A 27,378-nucleotide genomic window follows, 5' to 3' on the forward strand; every position below is an offset into this window, starting at 1 on the left:
GATCCATAAATAATATGAACAACAGTGGAGACAGGTTGCAGCCTTGTCTTACCCCTGAAACTACTCTGAACCATGAACTCAATTTACCATCAACTCTAACTGCTGCCTGACTATCCATGTAAAGACCTTTAATTCCTTGCAAAAGTTTGCCTCATATTCCATAATCTCGTAGAACAGACAATAACTTCCTCCTAGGAACCCGGTCATATGCCTTTTCTAGATCTATAAAGCATAGATACAATTCCCTGTTCCACTCATAACACTTCTCCATTATTTGCCGTAAGCTAAAGATCTGGTCCTGACAACCTTTAAGAGGCCTAAACCCACACTGATTTTCATCCAGTTGGTCCTCAACTAATACTCGCACTTTCCTTTCAACAATACCTGAGAAGATTTTACCCACAACGCTGATTAAAGAGATACCTCTATAGTTGTTACAATCTTTTCTGTTTCCATGTTTAAAGATTGGTGTGATTACTGCTTTTGTCCAGTCTGATGGAACCTGTCCCGACTCCCAGGCCATTTCAATTATCCTGTGTAGCCATTTAAGACCTGACATTCCACTGTATTTGATCAGTTCCGACTTAATTTCATCCACCCCAGCCGCTTTATTGCACTGCAATCTATTGACCATTTTTTCCACTTCCTCAAATGTGATCCTATTTCCATCATCATTCCTATCCCATTCTACCTCGAAATCTGAAACATTACTGATCGCATTTTCACCTACATTGAGCAACTCTTCAAAATATTCCCTCCATCTGCCCAAGGCATCCACAGGATTCACCAGCAGTTTTCCTGACCTTTCCAAAATACTTGTCATTTCCTTCTTACCTCCCTTTCGAAGACTGCTAATTACACTCCAGAATGGTTTTCCAGCAGCTTGACCCATAGTCTCCAACCTGTTTCCAAAGTCTTCCCACGATTTCTTCTTGGATGCTGCAATTATCTGTTTGGCTTTGTTTCTTTCTTCAACATAATTTTCTCTGTCTACCTGGGTTCTGGTTTGTAGCCGTTTTTGATAGCCTTCTTTTTCCTTTTACAGGCTGCCTTGACTGTATCATTCCACCAAGCTGTTTGCTTCATCCTACTTTTACACACTACTGTTCCAAGACATTCTTTAGCCACTTCTAGTACTGTGTCCCTGTACCTTGTCCATTCCTTTTCCAATGACTGTAATTGACTACATTCAACTAACTGGTACCTTTCTGAGATTGCTGTTATGTACTTGTGCCTATCCATTTCCCTTTTTAAATTTTCTAACCTACCTGCCCGGTTAAGGGATCTGACATTCCACGCTCTGATCCGTAGAACGCCAGTTTTCTTTCTTCTGATAACGACATCCTCTTGTGTAGTCCCCACCCGGAGATCCGAATGGGGGACTATTTTACATCCGGAATGTTTTACCCAAGAGGACGCCATCATCATTTAACCATACAGTAAAGCTGCATGCCCTCGGGAAAAATTACGGCCGTAGTTTCCCCTTGCTTTCAGCCGTTCGCAGTACCAGCACAGCAAGGCTGTTTTGGTTAGTGTTACAAGGCCAGATCAGTCAATCATCCAGACTGTTGCCCCCTGCAACTACTGAAAAAGCTGCTGCCCCTCTTCAGGAACCACACGTTTGTCTGGCCTCTCAACAGATACCCCTCTGATGTGGTTGCACCTACGGCACGGCTGTCTGTATCGCTGAGGCACGCAAGCCTCCCCACCAACGGCAAGGTCCATGGTTCATGGGGGGGGATATATCTACTACTGGGCTGAATAATTCCTTGAAATCTATATCCTTTTCTTGTTGACAACCCTTGATAACTAGTCTGGCCTTATATTGTCCATCATCTTTGACTTTAAAGATCAATTTGCTTGTTAAGATTTCTTTCCCATTTGCTTCCTCTGGACTAACCAACTTCCATGTTTCATTCTGTTGAAGATATCTCTTTTCTTCTTCAATTGCTTTTAACCAATTTTCTTTGTCTGGACCACTCATACATTTTTCATAGGTAAGTAAAGCTGTTTCATAATCATCATATTTTACAGGTTTTTTTCAAACTAGTTCTTTTCCTAAGGTTGTAGTTTCTTGTGTCTTCATTGCATGTTATTACTTCTTGATTTTCTTCTCCTTGATTTTCATGGTCTTCTATTTCTTTTTCATGATTGCTAGTAGCATTTGGTAGTTCACCATTAACAAGATTTTTCTGTAGAGTTTCTTTTGTCACTTTCTGCTCAAATTCAACATCTCTTGACACAACAATATTTCTTCTTTCTGCATCAAACAGTCTGTAGCCATTTGGTGCATAACCAACAAAAATGTATGCATTACTTCTTACATCTTGTTTCTTCAAATAGACTTAATTTTTGGCAAAAACTCTTGATCCAAAAATTTGAAGTCTTGACAGATCTGGTCTTTTCCCAAACCACTTCTCTGCAGGTGTGGCACTTTGATAGTTGGGCTTCTATTGATTAAGTATGTAGCTGTGAGCACTGCCTCTCCTCATAGCTCTTTCTTTAGTTTGCTATCGAATATCATAGCTCTTGCCTTGTTCATTATTGCCAGATTTAGTCTCTCTGCTTTCCCATTGAACTGAGGGCTATAAGGAATACTATAGTCTAGCACAATTCCTTTTCCTTCACACCAGTTCTTAAACTCACGGCTGGTGTATTCACCACCTTTATCACATCTTATTTTTGACACTTTTGTATTGAACTTATTTTCACTTTCTAACACATATTTTCTTGTGAATCTTTCAGCTTCTGACTTATATCTTAACAAGTAGGTTACACAGAAATGAGTGAAATCATCTAACATTGTCATGTAGTACCTATATCCATTAAATGTTGGGGGTTCTATCTCTCCACAAATATCAGTATGTATGATTTCAAGAGGTCTTGTTGCTCTTTCTCTCACAGTAGAAAATGGTTTTCTTGTTAATTTAGCTCTCACTCAAGCTTCGCACAATTGTTCTGCTGAGCATAAACTATTAGGAACTCCTTCACACATTCTCTTAATCTTTGAAGTACAGCTTATGCCTGGATGACCTATTGTCTTATGCCATTCTTGTTTTTCTTCTTGTGTCAGTAGTGATTGCATTCCTGATTTAATGTTCACTTTATACAACCCATTTCTTGCTTTTTGTCCTTCCAAAACAGGTATTTCACCTTTATAGATTTGAACAGCATGTTTAGTAAATACATCTGTACAATCTTTTTCAGTGATTGCATTTACAGACATTAGATTTCTGCTCAGTTTAGGAACATACATAACATCTTTTAGAACAGTTATCCCCTACAGAGTTTCCTGTTGCAACTATTTTCATTGATCCACTTTGTTTGGCAACTTTTACGATACAATCATACTGTCTCACATTTGTTAACTTGTCCACTTCACTACACAAATGTCCTGTACATGCACTATAAACAACCATGATCATGTCTTCTTTCTCATTGTCTTCTTGTGAAATCTTTCCTTTGTTAAATTCATATGCAATATGTGCAGTGTCTTCCATCTTCTTTTGTTCATCAGTGTCTTGTTTCTTGTGTGACTAGATCTTCTTCTATGTCTTCAAAAGTGCAAAAGATATTCTTTTGCTGTCTTTTTTCTTAAAATAACAATCTTCTTCTTTGTGGTTAGTCTTTTGCAATGAGGACAGGGCTTGAAAGATCTCAGTTTTGGTTTTTGAATTTTATTTTTATTTTTAAAGCAACACTCTTCTTCTTTTTGGTTATTCCTCTTGCATATAGAACAGTGTTCTTTCTTCTTAGGTTTCTTGCATTCTCTTGCAAAATGCCCACGACCACCACAATTTTTACAAATTATATCTTTTATTTTATTTTTGTTATACCCAACATCAAAGGCAATACTCTCTTCTTGATTATTGTTTTTCAGTCATTCCTCTTCTCTTATAAGCCTTGCAATTAGATTTTCCACAGTCTTCTCACCACTGGGTGACAAATCCCATGCTGGAGAAAAGTGTTTGTATTCTTCTGGCAAAATAGACAATATCTTGGGTACGATCATAATATCTGTCATCTTTTCTGACTGGAGACAATTCAGTTAAAATACTATATTCTGTAGTGCACTTGTATTACTAGCTATGTGTCTGGTTTTATCGTACTTGAAACTATAAAAGTCTTTAAGCAACTGCTGAGTTCTTTGAGACGCATCTCTTTTATAAATTGCTTTAAGTTTGTCGGGTTCAGCTAAACTGGTGGCTGTCCGACCTTTGCTTAACGTTATTCAGAAGAATGAAGACCTTCAGTTGAGCAACAAAAACTTTATTGCGAGCGCCTATCTGACGACGCGCGGCATACTTGGACAGATCGGAGCTATAAAATTTGCTTCCGGCCTATACAGAGGATCCTTAATCCTCGGAAACTCCCGTAGTTAGGAGAGGAAACAGTACTCGTCCACACAAGTCAGGAGGCACGGAACTACTCACTAACTCAAAAAACAAGGAATAATAACAATAAACAGAACGTACATAAAAGCTAGAAAACACAGCGCCTCTAGAGGCTGAGCGCGGAACTACACTGACGTCATGTACAGTAATTACGACCGCACAGCACTGCACTGACACACGCGCACAGCACACAAACACACACTGGCGAGCTTGAATTAGCGCGCGGGAGCGTCCCTACATCAGCCCCCCCGGGCAGAAGCGGAGCGTCGGCGTCGAGATACCGCGCCGGAAAGTGCACCCGACGTCCAGAACGGATCGTCCTCGTCGGAGGAGGAGGAACAACGTCAGGGGGCGGATGTTGTGCTGTGTTGGGCAGTGGATGTTGAAGAGCCGGCGCCGGAGATGTGGCGTCAGTGTCTGGAACAGCGGTAGGTGGACGCCTACGATGAGGTGCCGCTAGTGGGGTGTCAGGAAAAACGTACGCAGGTTTAACCCGATTCAACGCGACAATCGTGGTTTTGCCGTTCACTAGGATATCCATGGTGTGGGCACTGCGCCGTAGCACTTCATATGGACCAGAATAAGGAGCTTGTAGAGGCGGTTTAACGACCTCAGTGCGGAGCATGACGTGACGACATTGTTCCAGGTCCTGGTGCACGAAAGTGGGCAGCTTGCCATGACGTGTGGCTTTCGGAGGGCGAATCTTTGATACATGGTCCCTCAATCGTCACAAGAAATCCGGCTGGCCAGTAGCAACTGTCTCTGTGGCATCAGCGTCTACAAAGTCACCAGGAAGGCGCAGTGTTTCTCCATAAACCAGTTCTGCCGCTGACGACCCCAGGTCTGGTTTGAAAGTCGTCCGTAAGCCTAACAAGACCACTGGTAGTGCGGTTGTCCAGGTTTCTTCGTGGCACATCAGCGCGGCCTTCAAACAACGGTGCCAGCGTTCAATCATTCCGTTGCTTGCTGGGTGATAACTTGTGGTCTTATGGTGGGTGTAACCACAAAACTTGGCCAGCTGTGAGAACAGGTCTGATTCAAATTGCCGTCCGCGGTCAGTGGTAATATGTAGTGGGGATCCAAATCTTGCCAACCAAGTCATTGCAAAAGCGGAAGCTAATGTGTCTGCTGTGATATTATCCACCGACACTGCCTCCGGCCAACGTGTAAAACGGTCGATCATTGTAAACAGATATCTTTGCCCGTTCGAAGGTGGAAGTGGTCTGACTACATCTAAATGAACGTGGGCAAAGCGGGCGGTGGTATCCGGAAAATCGCCGATTGGTGCGTGTACATGGCGGTTAATCTTGCAGTGTTGGCACTGAAGACAAGATTGGACCCACTCGCGGCAGTCTTTTTGCATGCCTGGCCACACGAAACGTTGCGCTACTAGGCGGAATGTCGGGCGTACCCCGGGATGGCAGCATCCATGTACTATATCAAAGGCTTGTCTTCTAAAAGCCGGCATCAGAAAGGGACGAGGTCGGCCGCGAGAAACATCGCAGTATAGCTGTGTATCTTCCCCCGGAACATCAACGAGTTTCAGTTGCAATGCGGAAGCCGTGTCTTTAACATAGGCAAGGAGTTCTTCGTCGTCTCTCTGTGCCTGTGCCAGTGCAGGAAAGTCTATGGTACTGGAAACACTGCTGATCCGTGAAAGGCAATCCGCAACAATGTTGTCGATCCCAGAAATATGTCTAATGTCGGTAGTAAACTGGGCCACGAACTCAAGGTGATGAAATTGACGGGGAGAGCAGTTGACACTATTCCGACGGAAGGCGAACGTGAGTGGCTTGTGGTCTGTATATATCGTGAAAGTTCGCGCTTCCACTTGGGGGCGAAAATATTTCACTGCCTGGTATACTGCCAGGAGCTCACGGTCATATGTGCTCCATTTTCTCTGGGCAGGCGAAAGCTTGTGGGAATAATAAGCCAGTGGCTGCCATGCGTTGTCGGACCATTGTTGTAACGCGGCACCGATCGCCGTCTGGCTCGCATCTACGACAATTGCTAATGGCGCGTCGAGCCGTGGGTGTGCGAGAAGCGTCGCGTCGGCCATGCTCCTCTTTGTTGCCTCGAACGCAGAACACATTTCCTCTGTCCACTGTATCAGATACTTGCTATTTACTTTAGGGCCTGATAATGCTGCCGTCAAAGGTTCCTGCAGCTCCGCAGCGTGAGGAAGGTGTCGTCGATAAAAATTGAGCGTAAGCCGAAAGTCATAAATTTGCTTTCAAATAAACCGAAAGGCGTTATTATTGCAGTCTTTGGAATGTCGTCATTGGCCACCGGAATCTGTGTATACGCTTTAGCGCAGTCCAGAACTGTGAACACCGTGGCACCATGTAAAGCATGATTATAATCCCTCAGTAACGGAACGGGATATCTGTCCGGCACTGTTCGCGCGTTAAGCGCACGGTAGTCACCGCATGGGCGCCAAGCTCCACCCTTCTTCGGAACAAGATGTAATGCGGAGGACCACGGGCTCTTAGATGGTCGCATTATGCCCTCGCGAATCATGGCGTCAAATTCTGCCTTCGCTATCTTCAATCGGTCCGGAGCGAGACGCCTAGGTCGGCATGCTACTGGGGGACCATCAGTCATTTGAATGTGATGCACCGTTCATGTGGTATGAACCTGGGAGCACCGGGCGGCCTGGTCAAGTTCGGATAGTTAAGCAGTAATTCAGTGTACTCACCCTCCGTAGCATGGACCAACTTGGCACTGTGCGTTGCGGTGTTGCGACGGAAATCCGTGACTGCTAAGCCAGTGACATTGTCTACCAATCGTGCGTTCGCGACGTCCGGCAGCAGGTGGTAGTGCGCGAGGAGATCAGCCCCGACGATCGCCTCCGTGACATCAGCCACTGTAAAATTCCACTCGTACGCGCGACGTAGGCCGAGATTAAGCTCCATCCTCTGTGTGCCATATGTTGCGATGGAAGAATTGTTGGCAGCCGTCAGACGGAAGGCAGTTGGCGGCCGGCATCGATGTATGGCTGTTCGTGGTATGATACTCAGGTCCGACCCAGTGTCAATTAAAAACTTAACGCCGGAACTCCTATCGGTAACGAACAGGCGCTTGGAGGATAACTGGCAGTCGGTTGCGCCTATTGTCGACCGCCGGTGGCGTTTGGGTGCGAGCATGGCGATGTGCACTTCCTTGCCTGATCGCCGAATCGTCGGTGGTACCAGCACAACGGTACCTCGCCTTGCGGAGTGGTAGTACCGCCGGAAGATTTGCTTCTCGAACGCTGCCGTCTGTATCAGCTTCTTCTATTATTCTTATCGTCACGTGCCAGCAGCGCACTGACCTGGGCGCACAAAAGCTCAACCTTGGCAGCGAGAGAATCATGGTCGGCTCGTGCTACAGACGCGGTACTGTTTGCACTGTTGTCCAACGCCGCGACTGCGCTGACCGGAGCTGGTGTGATCGCGTCCTGAATCCGGTCTGCTAGCTGCGTCACGTCATCCAGCGGCATGTCCGTTTGTGAGGCGATTATGGCTTTTATTTGCGGCGGCGACCTACTGCTCCACAGTGTTCTGAGCAGACTGTCTGGCACAGTAACTGTGTCAACTTTGCTGCGTAGATGTCGCAGGAATTGAGAAGGCTTCCTGTCGCCAATTTCTTCCTGTGTCAGAACCTGACGTATCCGGTCCTCTTGCGACGCGGCCACCCGTCGAATCAACTCTGATTTTAGCCTGGCATAAGCTCCAGCCTCGGGCGGTGCTGTGATTATGTCCTGCACCTCGGCTGCATAACGTTGGTCGAGTTGGCTCACAATAAGCGCAAATTTAGTTGCTTTGACCGTTATTCCAGCGCAGCTAAAACTTGCCTCTGCCTGCGCGAACCAGAGTACTGGGTTGTCAGGCCAGAACGGCGGCAAACGGACTGCAATCCTGGAGACGGCCTGCTGTTCGGTCATTATGTGCTCGTTACTTACGTAGCTCACGGCTGCTTCTTCTTAATCACGTCGGTCTCTGCTTGAATCACGTCTGGCTCTGCTTGAATCACGTCGGGGTCACCACTTGTCGGGTTCAGCTAAACTGGTGGCTGTCCGACCTTTGCTTAACGTGATTCAGAAGAATGAAGACCTTCAGTTGAGCAACAATAACTTTATTGCGAGCGCGTATCTGACGACGCGCGGCATGCATGGACAGATCGGAGCTATAAAATTTGCTTCCGGCCTATACAGAGGATCCTTAATCCACGGAAACTTCCGTAGTTAGGAGAGGAAACAGTACACGTCCACACAAGTCAGGAGGCACGGAACTACTCACTAACTCAAAAAACAAGGAATAATAACAATAAACAGAACGTATATAAAAGCTAGAAAACAAAGCGCCTCTAGAGGCTGAGCGCGGAACTACACTGACGTCGTGTACAGTAATTACGACCGCACAGCACTGCACTGACACACGCGCACAGCACACAAACACACACACACCGGCGAGCTTGAATTAGCGCGCGGGAGCGTCGATACAAGTTTTTCATACATTGCCTTGGAAGTTTCAGAACACAGTATCAGTTGTTCTCATTATAAAATGTTTTGCCTTGCTACCCATTTTCTGCCATTTTTTCTGTTTTTCTAAAGTTTTGCAATTTTACAGTATTACAATTCCATCCACAATATCACACAGGTCTTGCGTTTTAAATAATATTCTAATTTCGACATCCCACAAATGGAATGTACTACTATCTTTAAGCACTTGTATATCACAAAATTCTTTATTTTCTTGAAACAACTTTAACTGTTTTTCTTCCTTATTCATGCCTTCCAGTTTTTAGCTTTTCTATTTTCTTATTGCCCTGGGCCCATAACCTGCTGTGATTTTTATCTTAATTTTATTGTAACTTTATGTGAATGTAATAACACACATACATAGACAAAAAAAAAGAACAAACACTATACACACTTGATATGTTGCTAAGTCAACCTGCATTACAGATATATTTTATTTTTATATAAACTCTTAGATGTTGAGCACTATTCTATTCTCTTTTTAAAAGCACACACAGTAAACATTGTTTTTCACTTGCTCCGCACCTTACAGTATTCTTACTGTTGAATGTAAGTCCACCGTCAAATATAAATTTTCATCTCCCTTAACAATCTGTATAATTTCTTTTATCTCATTGTACATTTCTTCAGTCTCTTCATCTGCGAAGCTAGTTGGTGTATAAAATTGTGCTGCTTGGTGGGTGTGGACTTCTTGTCTGTCTTGGCTACAATGATACGATCACTGCTCTTCATAGTAAGTTACCTACATTCCTGTTTTCTAATTTATTATTAAACCTACTTCTCCATTACCCCTATTTGGTTTTGTATTTATAACCCTGTACCAGAAGTCCTGTTCCTCCTGCAGTCAAACTTCACTAATTCCAACTATTTGTAACATCACCCTATCCATTTCCCTTTCGAAATATTCTAATCCACCTGCACGATTAAGGGAACTAACATTCCACACTCCTACCTGTAGAATGCCAGTTTTGTTTCTCCTGATGACTACATCGTCCTGAGTAGTCCCCACCCGGAAATCTGAATGGGGGACTATTTTACCTCCAGAATATTTTACTGAAGAGGTAACCATCATTGTTTAACCATACAGTAGAGCTGCATGTCCTTGGAAAAAATTGTGGCTGTAGTTTGCCCTTGCTTTCAGCCATTCACAGACCAGCAAAGCAAACCCATTTTGATTTATGTTATGATCCCAGATCAGTCAACCATCTAGGCTGTTGCCCATGCAACTACTGAAAGTGTTGCTGCTGCTCTTCGGAAACCACACATTTGTCTGGTCTCTCAACAGTTATGGTTCAAACCTAGTGTATCGCTGAGGCATGCAAGCCACCCCACCAGCAACAAGGTCCATGATTCGTTGGCATTGTGGTGGGGGGGGGGGGGGGGGGGGAGATATGTTTTTGGTGCAGTTGTATGACATTTTTATTTCTTATATATATTGTACCAGAGCTATTTCCTCAGAGTTGATGACACTAAAGTCAGCAACAATCTGCAGCTTCCATAATACTGGTGCAGCCCAGATACTAATAGCTTGTTCGTATTTACTAAAAACACCACCACCAGTAATGTGAATACTTTAAGTTCGCACTCCTATCTCATTGACCTAGTATGTAATCAGTTTTATTGAGTCATTGTAGACACTGACTGTTGATGCCACAACCAAAAATCAGAAAATGATTCCCCATGTAATGCTTTACTATCACCTATTGGTGTTTATTTACCAACTTCTATGCAAGGTTGTGAATTACACTTCTTTCCCTAATGAAAACTTGAAAATGCTTGTGAAAGTTGTCCTCCTTTGTTAGTTGTACCTTTGTTATGAGTGTTCCTCCTGTTTTCAAAGTGTGATTGACTGCTGATAACATATTTAATTAGGAAGTAGCTATGTTATGAAACTGATCTCTCATTAATGAATTGGATGAAGAGCTAATGCTAGAAATTTTAAGGACAAACATCAAATTTTATTCTTTGTAGAGTAACTACTTCATGCCTTGTATGAGAATCCTACCAGGAAGTTACTTCATTGGATGCTAATGAATGTACAGAAAGTTTGGAACTAATGTTTTGGTTCTGTTTGGCTATCTAACTTAATCTTAAAATATTCCTATGTTCTCTAAATCTTGTCTTATCACATTAATACAGTTCTGCCACCATTATACAGAATACTATGAGCTGTTACCAACCAAGTATTTGGATGATGTGGTAGCTTTCATACGCACTTTAACATGTTAAGTTCTAACTAGATACTACAGTTAAATATTGCATAAACAATAACAAACATCAGTTAATATAAAAAAGACGCCAACATTGCAGTAGGTATATTGAAAGAGTGGGTTTGGGTTTCTTTGTTGCTCGGTACTCTTTAATCTGAAATTATCAAGCATTAAATAAAATAAGAACTCACCAGTGATGGTACAGAAATTTGAAGCACATTTAAGTAAGGGGATGAGAAAGGGTTATTATGCCCTTTGCTTAGTACTGTAGTACATACAGTGATTAATTTCTGGCCGTCTACATTTTTGTTAAAATAATTTTTTATTTGTTCTAATTTATTTTTCAACGCAGGCTTAAGACTTACCATAAGGATATGTAATTTGGAATTTTTGGTAAAAATAGCATGAAAAATTAGCAGCCTGTTCCAGCAGCTGTCATCTTCAAAGTGTGTTGAAAAATCTAGTTACAGTAATAATATTATTAGTGACTTACCAATCTGAAAATTTTATGCATTTATTCAAAGGCTATTGGTCTTGAGAAGATCAATTCAATAATGAATTGTGATTGTGTGTCTAACACAGAACTGGAAACCTTGGCCAGATTTGGATAGCCCAGACCAGTCTGCGGCTTTGAAGACCACTAACAAAGAAAAATGTGCATGCCCACTACCTAATCCATTTGCTGAACTCAGTGTTGAAGAACAAAATCTTGCCATACACATAAGTGAAATGGGTTTTCCTTTACCACGTACAGCAAGAGCTTGTCAACTCGTGGGAAGTGATGACAAGAAGGTGAGTAGATGGAAAAATTAATAGCAAATAAGTATCATAATGAATACAGACTTTACTGGTAATAAAACATTGTTCCCTAATTCATTTGTTTAGTAGGATAGCTATATGTAATTATATATATTTTCCTGTCCTTTTTGTTAGAGTACTGATATGAATTAAAGTGTTAAATCTTCAGCATTGTTATATTTTTAAGAAAAAATTGTTACTGAAACTGATCTCAAAAGAAATGATAGACTGATGGAACAAGGAAGTTGTTTATCTGTGTTGATGAGTTCAAACACTACAAGCAGCATGTTATCATTAATGGTTTGAATTAGATTGAGTAAGCTTTGTCCATTATAATTAGACAGCAATTTGTTACACTCATAGGACTTGGGGTTCACTCCACAACAGGTCTTTGGCTTTCACTGTACATTCTATATTTTCATACAGTGTGTGCACATTCAAACATAAGTTGAGCCGAAGTGGTCTGTGTGATCTTGTGGCATAAATGCCATCTTCATGAGAGCATCTGAAAAATATATTTACAAATCAAATCAGTTAGTGCTAATATCTGCACGACATTATCAGAATATGGTATTTTTGTTTCTTCAAGCACTCGTGTAAATTTGTGAGCCTCTAGCGGCACGTATTATATACAGGTGACCTTTGCCGTGACAATTTCATCAATTTTTATTGCCTGGGATCCTTTTGAGGCTGGCAGTGAACGTTGTACCAATTTGCAGCACAAGCTCTTTGCTTGTGCTGTTCACACTCTCCTGTGGGTTGCAAGCACAATTTGTAGCATACTTGTGGGCTTGCAGTCATTTTCACTTGCCAACGTGCCACATAGACAGTCTAACATAAATGTTGAGAGACTCTTAACTAGAGTGACGTGTGTGCTGTAGTAGTCTTACATGTGGGGTTTTATGTATTTTAGTTTGTTGCTCTCGAGTTGTTTCAGCTCAGTGTAACTGTTTTATTTTTATAATCAGCATTTCTGTGGATCACATTATACTGTTAACAAATTTTGCATAATGACACGATGAGAATCAGAAATAAATATAAATAGTACGTATTGATTATATGTTACAATGTATGACAAGATACGTTGTATCTTTACTTTGTATTGTAGGACTATCCAGAGATCAGTTGCAACAGAACGGTATCAACAAATTAATAATCTGAGAGTCTTTGGAATACCAGAATAACTTGGTGAAAATACGGGTGTGTTCATTAGTAATGCTCCTGAAAAATTTCATGTATAGCTTTTAGAACCTGCTGTTGATAGAAGCTAGAGAATAGGGTGCTGGCTGGTAAATTCGACAAAACATAGACCTATCATAATAAAGTTCATATCCTATTTGACTTATCTGAAGCCATTAGGGCAAAGAGGAAACTATCAAACTCATGAGTGACTAGGTGAGAGGAGCTTACATATGAAACGATGAAAATATTTAACATTGCAATCTCCTAGTTATGGATCCAGAATGTGAGGGCAGGATAATTGTAAAGACAGCTGCAGGAAAGAAGTCAGTGAGCGGCAACACGGTTCTTAAAAATCTCAACTGTGAGCCCCAAATTATTTTCTTTCGTTAATAACTGTTGAACTTTCTAATTTTTTCCTTTAAAATAGTTTCCTGTTATTATCATTTGTTTCTTTATTATTACTTGTACTACTAATTAATTCAATTTACTGTTCAATTTTCATACTTTCAGTACCAACATAGATTGAATTTCAGTACTTTCTCATTGCTCTCACAGTTATTTGATCTTGATTATTAATTTACTTTCAAATTATAATTTTATTCATTAGTAACATAGTCTTAGATACTCTTTCTCTATTGTTCTTACTATTTCCTTTTACATTATTATTTTTTATTCTGGTTCAGTAAAATTGCTGTTGTTGTTGTTGTTACTTCCTTACACTTTGATATACTGTTTACTTTGTTGCTATTGTATCAACTGATCTTTCTTTTCATATAACTAACGCAGCTTTGAATATCACACACTCTCTTATGGAAGCTAACCTGACATTAAACATCTCTGACCATTCCACTCTTTCTCTGCCCTTCGCACTGACTGTTTTGGCTTTGTGCACCCCTCCCTTCTCATTCTCCTCACATTTTGCAAACACTGGGCCATTCCAGTTGTCAGACAACTGTCCATCCTACATGTTGGCTTTTCACATAGGTGACTCATGATGGTTCTATGCTAGAACTCACAGATGCAAATGTGCAGTCTTTACCAGCACACTTGTCAGAATTACACTACATGTTTCAGAACCCTTGCATTCATATCATACTCCTGTTGGAGGAGCTGGTTACCACCTCCAGCTAGCATGAGACAGATGTAGCAGATGAGAGGATGGTGTGGCAGTATATATACACAAACTTGTATGCACGTGTAATTGTGGCTGGAGATATAAACATAAATCTTCTAAATGACTGTCCATTTGTTTAAAAATTCAGGCCTATACATCCCTGCTTAAACCTTACACTGCTTCCACTTGGACCAACTAACCATGCAGCAGACACTCATGTGTTCATTGATATATCTCCAAATAGAGTGATGTGGTCTGATAAGATATCTGTGCCTGGGATATCTGTTGATGATGTGATATTCATGACTGACTTTTTGCAATGTGCAAAGAATAAACACTAAGAAGTGGCTTTTTTCAAGTACATGAATATGTGTGAGCTTACAGCTGATGCCTGTGGTATTTCTTGGCAAGCAACAGCAGGAAATAGCTTCAATGTAAGATTCCCAGATATGTGAGTGGCTCAAAGACTTCTTAAATAACAGAACCCAGTGTGTTGTCCTCAATGGCTAGTGTTCATCAGAAATGAGGGTATCATCAGGAGTCCCAAGGGAAGTGTGATAGAACTGCTCTTGCTATAGACATAAATGATTTGACTGGCTGGGTATCTGCAACTGTTTGGTGACGACACTCTGATATACAGGAATGTGTCATAGCTGAGTGACTGTAAGAGGATATAAGATGACTTGGACAGAATTTCTAGTAGGTGCGATGAATGGCAGTTTGCAGAAATTGTAAGTTAGTGCAGATGAGTAAGAAAAAAAAAAATCATGAAACATTTAAATATGTCTTTAATAGTGTGTTGCTTGACACATATCTAGAACAATACGAGATGGAATGGGCTTGTAAGGTTGGTGTGGAAGGTGAATCGTTGACTTCGTTCTGCTGGGAGAATTGTGGGGAAGTGTAGCTCATCTATAAAGGAAACAATGTACAGAGCACTAGCATCACCTATTCTGGAGTAGTGTTACTGTATTTGGGATCCCTACCAGGTCAGCTTGAAGGAGGCATGCTACTGGATTTGTTACCAGTGTGTTCAGTCAGGACACAGGTACTATGGAGACGCTTTGTGAACTCGAATGGGAATCCCTGGATGGAAGAAGACGATCTTTCTGTGACGCACTATTGAGGAAATTAAGAGAAGTGGCATTTGAAACAGACTGCAGAATAAGTTTACTGCCACCAATTTACATTTTGCATAATGACCACAAAGATAAGAGTAGAGAAATTAAGACTCCTACAGAGGCTTAAAGAGAGTTTTTCCCTCATTCTATTTGTGAGTGGAAGAGAAAAGAAAATGACTAGTAGTGGTACAATGTTCCTTCTGCCGTGCACCATACAGTGGCTTGCATAGTATGGTATGTATGTAGATTTAAATGCTCTTATAAATCATGTAGTATATAATTTCACTTAAAGATTCAATAATTTATAGGATAAACATACTTCTCTAAAAACTGTAAGAGTAAAGATAGAGCCTGCACCATGGCCTACAGATGATCCCAAATACGCCGACTTTTGATAATTTTCTTGCCTGCAAGCAAATACACAACCAAGTTATTCAGTCTGAGAGAAATTCAAAGCTCAGATATGCTCATTTCTTAACTGAGGACTTCTTACATGTCTGATATCTCGTGGAAAAATCTTACATACAGGAATTGACAACCCAAAACCTACATCTGAACCTCTAACTGCTGTTGAGGATCTAAATCAGTATTTTGCCACACAAGCATCTTTACTTGATCAATGCACAAGGGTGCAAACTAAAAAAAAAATACTGCAGCTCTAATGTTTAATATAGTCAGTAAGTCAGTTGTACGAATTTGTTCGACAGCTGCAGGATACAATGATGTTACAGTGAAAATGATCACTTTCTGCATTGATCAACTACTACCCAAAATAACATTTTTAACCACTTTCTGATCTCTAGCATCTTCCCAACAGCCTGGAAGGAAACAATTATCCAGGAAGGAATCTGCCAAAGGACCCTCCAACTACAGGCTCATTTACCTCCTATCAGCATTATCTAAAGCTTTGGAATACTTAGTTCACTATTGAGTTACTAATTGCTTACAAATACCAGCCAAAAATCTCAGCATGACAACTGCTTTTATGTAAGTGACTGAAGAATAGAAACGAGCTACGGACAAACAAGAGGCAACTATTTTGTGCTTTTTGGACTTCAGCGAAGTTTTGACACTGTCAGCTTTGATGTTAGCTGCTAAATCCCCAAAACAGAATTTTTTTTTCAAGTGCTGTACAGTGGTTCCACACATACCTTACATGCCACCAACAGTGTGTAATGATTGGAACAAAAAGGTCACAAGGGGTAAATGTAGTATGAGGATCAGTAGGGAGTCCATTACTTTCCTCATTACATGTTCACTTATTTGCTAACAACCTTCAGTTGTATATAAGTAAAAGTCCAGCAAACTTGTGCACAGCCTGCCAGCATTTACATGCTTGCTTACTATATCAGAGTGGTCACAGCATACAGATCTAAAATGCAAGCAGTCTTAGTTGCTGACAAAAGACGTATCACATCTTCATTCATGAATCTCATCCACCCTTAGTCCTAAGTGTTACAGAACTAACTGCAAATAACTTATGAATAATTTACTACAGTAATTTACTACAGAAGCATAAAAATGTGTTTCCTTTCAGGCTTAGAGACAAACTGTTATAATCACTAATACTTCCAGTACATAAGTATGGTAATTCTATTCTTCAAGGACGTTCGAATGAGAGCTCGTGCCAGCTGGAACTGGCAATGAAGGCGTGTGTGTGATACATTTGTAAAGTTCACTATTTCAACTGTATTACTCCTGCCTACAAATAGTTATCATGAATACATGCCAATAAGCATAGAGATTATCATATTCTGTGTTTACTGTACCTTTTTTTCAGTTATTGCACTCCCTGTTGTTTATCTTTAGCTCTTATTCCACGATCACAGCACAGCACAGCAGAAATAGTGGTCCTCGTACTGGTTCTCATTAAAGTCAAATCTTCTCTGTACCAATACAAAACACAGCAATCTTCTGTATATCACTACATTGTTGTTGTTGTTGTTGTTGTTGTGGTCTTCAGTCCTGAGACTGGTTTGATGCAGCTCTCCATGCTACTCTATCCTGTGCAAGCTTCTTCATCTCCCAGTACTTACTTCAACCCACATCCTTCTGAATCTGCTTAGTGTATTCATCTCTTGGTCTCCCTCTACGATTTTTACCCTCCGCGCTGCCCTCCAATGCTAAATTTGTGATTCCTTGATGCCTCAAAACATGTCCTACCAACCGATCCCTTCTTCTAGTCAAGTTGTGCCACAAACTTCTCTTCTCCCCAATCCTATTCAATACCTCCTCATTAGTTACATGATCTACCCACCTTATCTTCAGCATTCTTCTGTAGCACCACATTTCGAAAGCTTCTATTCTCTTCTTGTCCAAACTATTTATCGTCCATGTTTCACTTCCATACATGGCTACACTCCATACAAATACTTTCAGAAACGACTTCCTGACACTTAAATCTATACTCGATGTTAACAAATTTCTCTTCTTCAGAAACACAGTAAGTACTGGGAGATGAAGAAGCTTGCACAGGATAGAGTAGCATGGAGAGCTGCATCAAACCAGTCTCAGGACTGAAGATCACAACAACAACACAGTCATTTTCTCAGTGTAATTTTCTACCTCAGGAATCCAACTTTGGAATGATCTTTGTCAATATATCAGACACATTAAATGCTTTTCAAACTTACAAAGACACCTACTATCACAATAGCTATCTCTTCCAAATTCTTGTCAGAACACCCTCCTGCCCCCCCCCCCCCCCCCCAAAAAAAAAATCACTATTCTCTCCCCTTTGTCTATAAATTTCTGTATTGAAAGTCTGTTTTTACTTAACAGCAGTTATCACTGTCATTTCAACCTTATCATCTTTCATTGTCCCTTCAGTTTTTGGTGATGGTAAGGTGGCTTCAGGTGTGCTAAACTGATGACTATTATTAAACAATGGTATTAGAGATAAAGTTAGTGAACTGCTTATAGAAGCTGACTATGAAATTATTGATATGTTGGAGCACCACTTACGTAATTTGACAATTTCAAGGCTTCTTTTACCAGGATACAGATTGGCTGGCTGTTTTTCAAGGAGTTCATTGCAGGGTTGCGCAGTGGCCATGTACATTAAAAAAAAAAAAAAAAAAAAAAAAAAAACAGTATTCTGTTTGAGTCCATAGATGTATCGCAGCACTGCACTGAACAGATATTTGAATGTCATGCAGCGGCAATTGAATTTAGTAAAACTAAACTTCTAATTGTCGTTGTGTATAGGTCCCCTAACTCTGACTTCAGAGCATTTCTGCTCAAGCCAGGGAGGGTTCTTGATTCACTTGATAGGCAGTACCAGAAATTAGTTATATGTGGTGACTTCAAACATAGATGATAAATATAATGCTTTCCTTAATACATATCTCGTGCTCTCTGAGAGTTGCTTTCCTTTAGAACATTCTAAACTGGGTACTAGCAGTAATAGGCAGCCCGGGTGGCTGACTAGTGGGATAAGGATATCTTGTAGAACAAAGTCAGAATCATATCAAAATGTTAGAAGTAGTCACAATCGAGCTACAGTAGCCCATTACAAACAGTATATTAAGGTGCTTAAAAATGTTACTAGGAAGGCAAAGCGTATGTGGTATGCAAATAGAATAGCTAATTCACAGGATAAAATTAAAACCATATGGTCAGTTGTGAAGGAAGTGTCTGGTCAGCAGCATAGGGTCAATGATATAAAGTCAGTTCATAGTAAAAATATTTCTGTTACTGATAAATCAGATATATGTACAATATTTAACAATGATTTTCTGAGCATTGTTGGTGAATTAAATAAAAATTTAGTTTCTACTGGGAATCACATAACTTTCTTGGCAAATGCTGTTCTGAGATTGATGTCTGAAATACTCCTCTGTAATACAGACAAGAGGGAGATTGGTTCAATAATTAAATCACTGGAGACTAAGGACTCTCATTGTTATGATGGAGTGCCTAGCAGAATAATAAAGTACTGTGCTACACATGTTAGCCCTGTATTTAGCCATATATGTCATTTTCCCTTTAGGAATGGTCAGTTTCCTGAACGAATAAAGTACTCAGTAGAAAACACTTTATAAAAAGGGATAAAGGGATAATGTAGACAGTTTTAGACCTATATCTATGCCATCAGTGTTTGCTAAAGTTATTGAAAAGGCTGTGTATTTAAGGATGATTTATCATTTTATATCACATAATTTGCTATCAAATGTACAGTTCACCTTTAGAAGTCGTTTAACAACTGAAAATGCTATATTCTATTTTCTCTGTAAGGTACTCCATGGATTAAACAAAAGGTTTCGAACGCTAGGCATATTTTTTGATTTAACTAGGGTGTTTGATTGTTTTGATCACAAAATATTGCTCCAGAAGCTGGACGGTTATGGAATATGGGGAGTAGCACACAACTGGTTCACCTCTTACGTCAGCAACTGACAGCAAAAGGTCATTATTCACAATGTTGAGAATGGCTGGGCTGTGGGGTCTGAATGGGATATGGTCAAGTGGAGGGTACTCCAGGGATCATTGTTGGGGCCACTCCTGTTCCTTATTTATATGAATGATATGCCCTCTAGTATTTTGGGTAACTCTAAAATATTTCTGTTTGCTGATGACACTAGCTTGGTAGTAAAGGATGTTGTGTACAACATTGGCTCGGTTTCAAATAGTTCAGTTCATGACTTGTAGAAAGTAAACTAGTGCTAAATCAGAACAAGACTCAGTTTTTACAGTTTCTAACACACAATTCAATAAACCTGACACTTTAATTTCACAGAATGGGCACATGATTAGTGAAACTGAACGGTTCAGATTTATAGATGTTCAGATACATAGTAAACTGTTGTGGAAAGCCCACATTCAGGATCTTGTTCAAAGACTTAATGCTGCCATTTTTACTATTTGAACTGTATCTGAAATGAGTGATCATTCAACATGAGAGGTAGTCTACTTTGATTATTTTCATTCGCTTACGTCATATGGTATTATATTTTGGCACAACTCTTGCCATTCTAAGAAGATATTTTTGGCAATAGGTGGTGTAAGTTCACGCGTAACCTTGAAAAATTAAGCTGATTCTTGTTGTATTGTTGATTGCGTTTACTTAAACTTATGGATTGACCTTTTTCAGGTTCGTAAACATTTCATTTTTTTACCTGTTATTTCTTTTACGTTGTATTTTCATGTACTGGCACATTCTATGACCTTGGAGATTTGCTCCTCAATTAGGTCTTACAGAACTTAATGTGTAAATAAATAAATAAATAAATAAATAAAGTCCAGGTTGGACTGTCAACATTTATGGAAAGGACAGTGTGTTACTCATCGTAAAGATGACATGTTGTATTGCAGACAGGCACAATGAAAAGACTTTTACACATTAAGCTTTCGGCCAAAGCCTTCATCAGAAAAGAGAAACTCACATACATTCACACAAGCAAGCACACCTCACACACGCATAACTACTATCCCTGGCTGCTGAGGGCAGGCATACTTAAATGCATCAAAAAGGAAGCAACAGTCCATAGTGGAGCGAGGAAGGGGAAAGGGTAACAGGGTATGGGTGGGGAAAGAGATAACAATGCTGCCTGGCAAAATGTGTAGGGACTAGAGATGGCAGACAAGGCTAACTGGTGCAGTGGGGAGTGGGAGGGGTGGAGGGGGGGGGGGGAGCACAGAAGCAGGAAGCAGGATGAATTGGCAGAGAGCAGTGCACAATGAGGGGGAGGGGATGTGAGTTGGGTCATAGGACAGAGGGGGCTGAAACTGTTTGATAGAGGGTGTGGGAACACACAGGTTGAGGCCAGAATGACTTCGGTAGCAGAGAATGAGTTTTAAGGATAACTACTACCTACGCTGTTGAGAAAGGCAGGTGATGAATGGAAGGGGCCAGATGGACCAGGTTGTGAAGTAGCCATTGAAAGCAAGCATGTTCATGCAACAGGGTGGTCCACTTTACTCTTGGCCACAATTTGGGAGTAGCCACCCATCCTGGTGGATAGCTGGTTGTTGTTCATACCAATATAAAAAGGTGTGCAATGATTGCAGCAGCTTTGGTACACAACATTGCAGCTTTCACTTCTGATGTGGTGGGATAAGTCTGTGACTGGACTGGAACAGGAAGTGCTGGGTGGGTGGATTGGGCAGATCTTGCACTTAGGTCTTCCACAGTTATATGATCCCTGTGGCAAGGGGTTGGGATATGGAGTGAGGTAGGGATGGACTAGGATGTTGTGGAGGTTGGGTGGGTGATAGAAAACTACTTTAGGTGGGGTGGGAGTGACCTTGGTTGGGATGTCCCTCAGTTCAGAGCTTGGTGGTAGATAATCAAAGCCCTGATGATGGATGTGGTGCAGTTGTTCCAGAAGGATGTTATTCAGTTGTTCCAGTCTGGGGTGGTATTGGTGGAGAGGGGTGAGCTCCTTTGTAGCTGGTTCTTGGAGGTGGTGGGAAGGTTGGGGGTGTGATGGGATATAGCATGGGAAATCTGTTTGGATCTAGGACTGGGGGGGCAGTGCTTATCTGTGAAGGCTTTTGTGAGACCTTCAGTGTACTGGGCAAGGGAGCTGCCATCAATCCAGGTATGCCATCTCCAGGTGCCTAGGTTGTATATTCTTGGTGTCGAAGGGACGGCAACTGTCAAAATACAGGTACTGTTGGTGGGTTTAAAGTGGACAGAGGTGTGGCTGTGTAGGTTAACATACAGGAATGTGGCACACTGGGCTGAGAAGGACCAAGTGAAGTTGGTGGGAAAGGAAGTGTTGGAATTCTGAAGAGATGAGGATAGGATGCCCTAGCCCTCAGCCCAGATCATGAAGATATCACAGTGAACCTGGCCAGATCAGTGGTTGGGGTGTTGGTAGCCTAGGAAGGTTTCTTCTAGACATCCCATAAACAGGTTGGCTTAGGAGAATGCCATGCTAGTGCCCATGGCTGTGCCATGTATTTGTTTGTGCGTTAGGATATAGTTAGTAACGTGTATGAGGAATGACATAGCTGGTTTGGAATCTGAAGGACGTTGCTAGAGGAAGTTTTCAGTAGTGGCAAGAGCATGGGCATGAGGGATGTTAGTGTATAGGGAAGCAGCATAGTGGAAAGTCGGTGAAGGAAATGGTTGGTATCTTTGATGTGGTATGATAAATTTTGGGCAATAGGTTAGAGACGTTGGTCAGTGAGGGACAATATTCTTTCATTGACAGCACAATAATTAGCTGCAATGGAGCATCCAGGATTGTTGGGTTTGTGGATTTTTGGCAGATTATAGAAGGTGGACATGTGAGGTGTGATAGGGCTGAGGAGGGAAGTGGATTCAGATTTGGGAAGCCCCTAAGGCTTTCGGTGGGGATTGGAGATTATGTTGGACTTCCTGGATGGGATCACTCTGGCATAGTTTATAGGGGGAGGGGTCAGCCAATTGATGGAGGCCCTCTGCCAGGTAGTCGCAGTGATTCATAACAGTAGTGGATCCTTTGCCCATGTTGGAGTACCAATAACTATGGAAAAGATAGATTTCTTCTACCATAATGACACTTTGAGTTGCTTTCCATTGTTTTGATTTTGCCTAACAGCCTTTCTTCTATACCACAATCCTGTGATGTTTTCTTTTGTACTATTCTCTAGAGCATTACTCTCCTCACTGTCCCGGGTCTTCTTTCCTGTGTTTTTTATTCCCTTACAAACTGCATATGCTTTGACTTCTGAGCCACACTGTATCAGTGGTCTTGTCCACACAGAACACATGCTTACATGACTGTGCAGATTGTTGGTGCACTTTCTCTTGTCCTAAATTCTTCCTACTGATATTTTTATTGTTTGTAGTGAGCACATTTCCTTCCTCACTGTCACATATTTTCGCATGTGTCATCCACACCTACCCAGCCATACGAAAGTGTGAACCTCGACCAAGCTCCCTCCCACCCCCCCTCCTCTCCCCTGATCCCACCATGCTCATATTCCCGTATATCATTCGTTCCATTCTTTTTTCCATATGTGAACATTTTTTACATATTTATTTGTGCATATTTTTATGTATTGTTGCTTATTTCTGTGTATTTTTATGTATTTGTGTACTACTTCTTCTGGTAACCAGCTCCCCTCACAAAGAATCCCTGATCCTGGGTAAAAATGCAGTCTCACATCGTGTTCCTTAAATGCTGCCTGCACTATGGAATCTCCCCCCTCCAGTGGCATAACTATAAAAATTCCTTCCTCTGGATCCCACCTCACCTTTCACAGTCACCTTTACCTCTTCAGATTTTGTCAGTCCCTGTTCCTCATGCACCTGGTAATGCAAAAACACATCTCCATGGTACATACATCCCACAACCATCTCTGCTCCCTCTGCAAGGTACTCATAGTGTGCTGTCCCTGCTATGTACATCACATCTCTGAAATTGATCCCTTGCACCTGGAGAGCACTTGTAGCACTACATCCATAAGTTACCCAGCCTGCTGAGAACCTGCTGCCATTTGGGACACCACTGTTTAACACCTGTCCTACCCGCCGCGTTCCTCCATACCACCACCTCATAGCATCCAGACCTTGGTAGCTGACCTTTTCAACTTGCCACGTCCCCCAAATATCCCTTCCAACACTTCACCAAACCTAGAGCTGAACCAGTCCCAGAACACTGTTGTTAACTTTTCCATCAAAATCCTCAGACCAACAGAGTTTCAGTCCTTCTGAAGGCAACACCTTTAACCCTACACCCAAGTTGAATCATGTTGGGCTTGTCAAAGACCTAGTGTCCTTCTCCCTACCACTGCAACTTCTTTGCCATCAATCGCACCAACTGAAGCTAATCCAATTCCAACATTGAACCCTACCTCTCCCAATTCATACCACCATGTAACCATGATTCTCCCCTCACCACCTAACCACACCCTTGTCACTTTCCAGGGACTCCTTACCTCCAGCTGGGCCCCACCATACTAAGAATGCAAAAATTTTCACAGAAGACAACTATACACAGCCTCAAAATAGATCCTGGCCTAATGATCCTACCTGCAGACAAAGATTCCACCACTGTTGTCATGAATCTCAGTGACTAACTACTCGAAGGCCTCTGCCAATTTTCTGATCCTCCCCCTCATCCATAAACTCTGCCAGAGCGATTTCATCCCGAAAGTCCAACATAACCTCCAATCCCTGGTTAAAACCATAGACCCTTCCCAGAACCTCTTCCCTGCAGCCATTTTCCTCTTCACTCCTGTCACTCCCTGCACACCCACCTTCAACATGCTCCCCAAAGCCCACAAACTTTACAATACTAGACACCCCATTGGAGCTGGTTATTGTGCTTCCACTGAAAGAGTTTTGACCCTGATTGACCAAGACTTCCAAACAATTGCCCGAAATCTAGTCTTCCACATCAAAGATAGACCTACTTGTCACTGTTGATGACGCTTCACTATACACTAACACCCCTCATGCTCATGCTATTGAACACTATCTCTCCCAATGTCCTTCAGACTCCAAACCCTCTACCTCATTCCTTATGCACTTTACTAACTGTATCCTAACACAAAACTATTTCTTCTACAAAGGAAATGTATACAAACAAATCTGTAATACATTCATGGGCACCTGCATGGCACCCTCCAATGCCAACCTGTTTATGGGCCACCTAGAGGAGGCGGCTTTCCTAGCCCCCCAAAATGCCCAAGTCCGGTTCAGGTTCATTGTTGATATCATCAAGACCTGGACTCAGGGCCATTTCTTCACAACCACAACACCTTCTCTTCCATCCACTTCACTTGATCCTTCTCCATCAATTGTGCCACCTTCCTGGATGATGACCTCTTCCTCTTTGGGGGCTCCATCTACATCTCTGTCCACAATAAATCCACCACCCACCAACAATTCCTGCATTTTGACAGTTGTCATCACTTCCACTCCAAAGAAATTCATCCCATACAGCCTAGCCACCAGAGGATGGGGTATCTGCATTGACAGCACCTCCCTTGCCCAATATACTGAAGTCCTCCCACAGATCTTAACAGATAAACACTAACCCCAGCCAGACATAGTTTGCAAACAGATTGCGTGTGCCATATCAGTGTACACCCCAAATCCATCCATCACCCTAGACAACCAGCTACAAAGAAACTCCCCTTCGGCTCTCAATACCACCCTGGACTGGAAGAACGGAACCACATCTTTTGTCAGGTTTTTGATTAGCTATCATCATGCCCTGATGTGAGGGACAGCCTAACAAAGATCCTTCCCACCTTTCCAAAAATGGAGTTCAGCTGGCCTGTTCCAGTCCTTTTAAGACATATCCTACCCCATCAGAGACTGGGCAACCTATGAAAGCAATCATGTTGTGTATCAGTTGTGGTGCAACCAGTGCTCAGCTTTTGTATTGGTGTGATGACCAATAAGCTATCCACCAGAATGATCGACCACTGCCAAACTTTGACCAAGAGCAAAGTGGATTACTCTGTTGTGCATAACATGCAGCCAGACAAGACATGTTTGCTTTCAATGGCTGCTTCACAGCCCTGACCATAAGGATCCTCCTCTCCACCATGAGGTTTTCTGAAATGCTCAGATGGTCTCCACTCCTGAAATCATCTGAGCCTCAACCTGTGTAATCTACTTACCCCACACCCTCCTCCCAATCCATCTCACCTGTCCTATCATATCCTCCCAACTCACATCCTCTTACCATCATTGCGCACTGCTCTCTAACCAGTGCTTCCACCGATCTGTTCCCCTTCTCTGTGCCCCTTCTTTCCACTCTTTTTTTTCCCCTTCCCTCCCTTCCCCTCAGCCTCCCAGCACTGTACTAGGTAACCTTGTCTGCCACCTCATAAGTTCATGCACCCTCAGCCAGGCAGCATTGTTTCCTCTTCCACTACTACTTGTACCCTGTTATCCCTCTCCTTTCCCCCTCCACTATGGATTGTTGCCTCCATTTCACACATTTCAGTTTATCTGCCCTGAGCCGACAGAGGTAGCAGTTCTGTACGACTGAGGTATGCTTCATCATGTGAATGCATGTGATGAAGTCTTTGTCCGAAAGTTGAATGTGTAATGGTCTTTCCATTGTGCCTGTCAGCAATTCAATGTGTTCATCTTTACCATGAGTAGCAGTCTGTCATTTCCATATTTGTCAGCCAATATTATTGTCTGTTATTATTATTATTATTATTATTATTATTTGTATTCATAATTATAATTGCTCTCATAATTATTTCTCATCTGTGCAGAAGCAAACCAAAAGTATTCACTGAAATTGAGAATGGTCTCTAATTTTTTTGTGTGCTCTTTTTGGTCCAGTGGAAGAGTGGACCGTAAGGCCCTGATCTGGTCAATAAAGAAATGAATAAATATGACATCAAGATAGTGAAAGAGAGTCATATCAGTACAGACGAAATTAGTTACAGAAGGTAAAGAGGATTATATGACCAGAAAGTCTCTGAGGGGCCTATTTACTGTCAGCTGGGAGAATGCAGCCACCTAGGATCTGGAGACTGGTTGTACCCATCATTTCCAGAATATTCTAATCCACGTATATGTTTCAGCTGTTATCATTGGGTTTGTTATGGAAAACTGTATGGAAGGAAGTATGATAGAGATGAAGCAGAAGCTCGGATCAGATAAGGATGGGGAAGAAACTCAGCTGTGCCCTTTTCAAAGAAACCATCCAAACCTTTTCCGTAATAGATTTAAGGAAACTATGGAAAACCTAAATTTGACATCTGGTGGGGGAATCAGGCCTTTCCAGTTTCGATTTGAGTGCAGTACTTTATTATATCACATGTTTGGAACATTTTATTTGTTGCTGGTGGAGGGGGCGGGTGGGGGAGCAAGGAACATTTTGGGGGTAGGGGGGGGGGGGGAAGCAAGGAACACTGCTTTTTGTCAAGAAGGGGCACAGGCTTCCATGAAAAGAAACCACGATCATAGGGTGATCAATGTTCTGAGAAGATAAATAGAATTAAAGGTAAACCTCTCATTAGTATGAACTTTCTGAGACAACTTCCACAGAAGCACAAATGTAGTTTACAGATGACTATATTGTACAATTTTGTATAACTGAAAAATATGGAATAGATCATGATACACATG

The 27,378-nt window shown here is 41.7% G+C and overlaps 1 protein-coding gene across 2 annotated transcripts in view; it reads left to right on the top strand.

Annotated features, from left to right (window-relative positions):
- The window catches only part of LOC124622275 (probable basic-leucine zipper transcription factor Q), a 92,061-nt gene that overhangs the window by 37,500 nt on the left and 27,183 nt on the right, over positions 1-27,378 (top strand). For both annotated transcript variants that reach the window (XM_047147941.1, XM_047147942.1), the window contains exon 4: positions 11,709-11,918. In XM_047147941.1, coding sequence (XP_047003897.1) covers positions 11,709-11,918 — 210 coding nt within the window. The remainder of the gene's footprint in view (positions 1-11,708; positions 11,919-27,378) is intronic.

The sequence above is a fragment of the Schistocerca americana genome, chromosome 7 (genome assembly GCF_021461395.2).
Source record: "Schistocerca americana isolate TAMUIC-IGC-003095 chromosome 7, iqSchAmer2.1, whole genome shotgun sequence".
Lineage (NCBI taxonomy): Eukaryota > Metazoa > Arthropoda > Insecta > Orthoptera > Acrididae > Schistocerca > Schistocerca americana.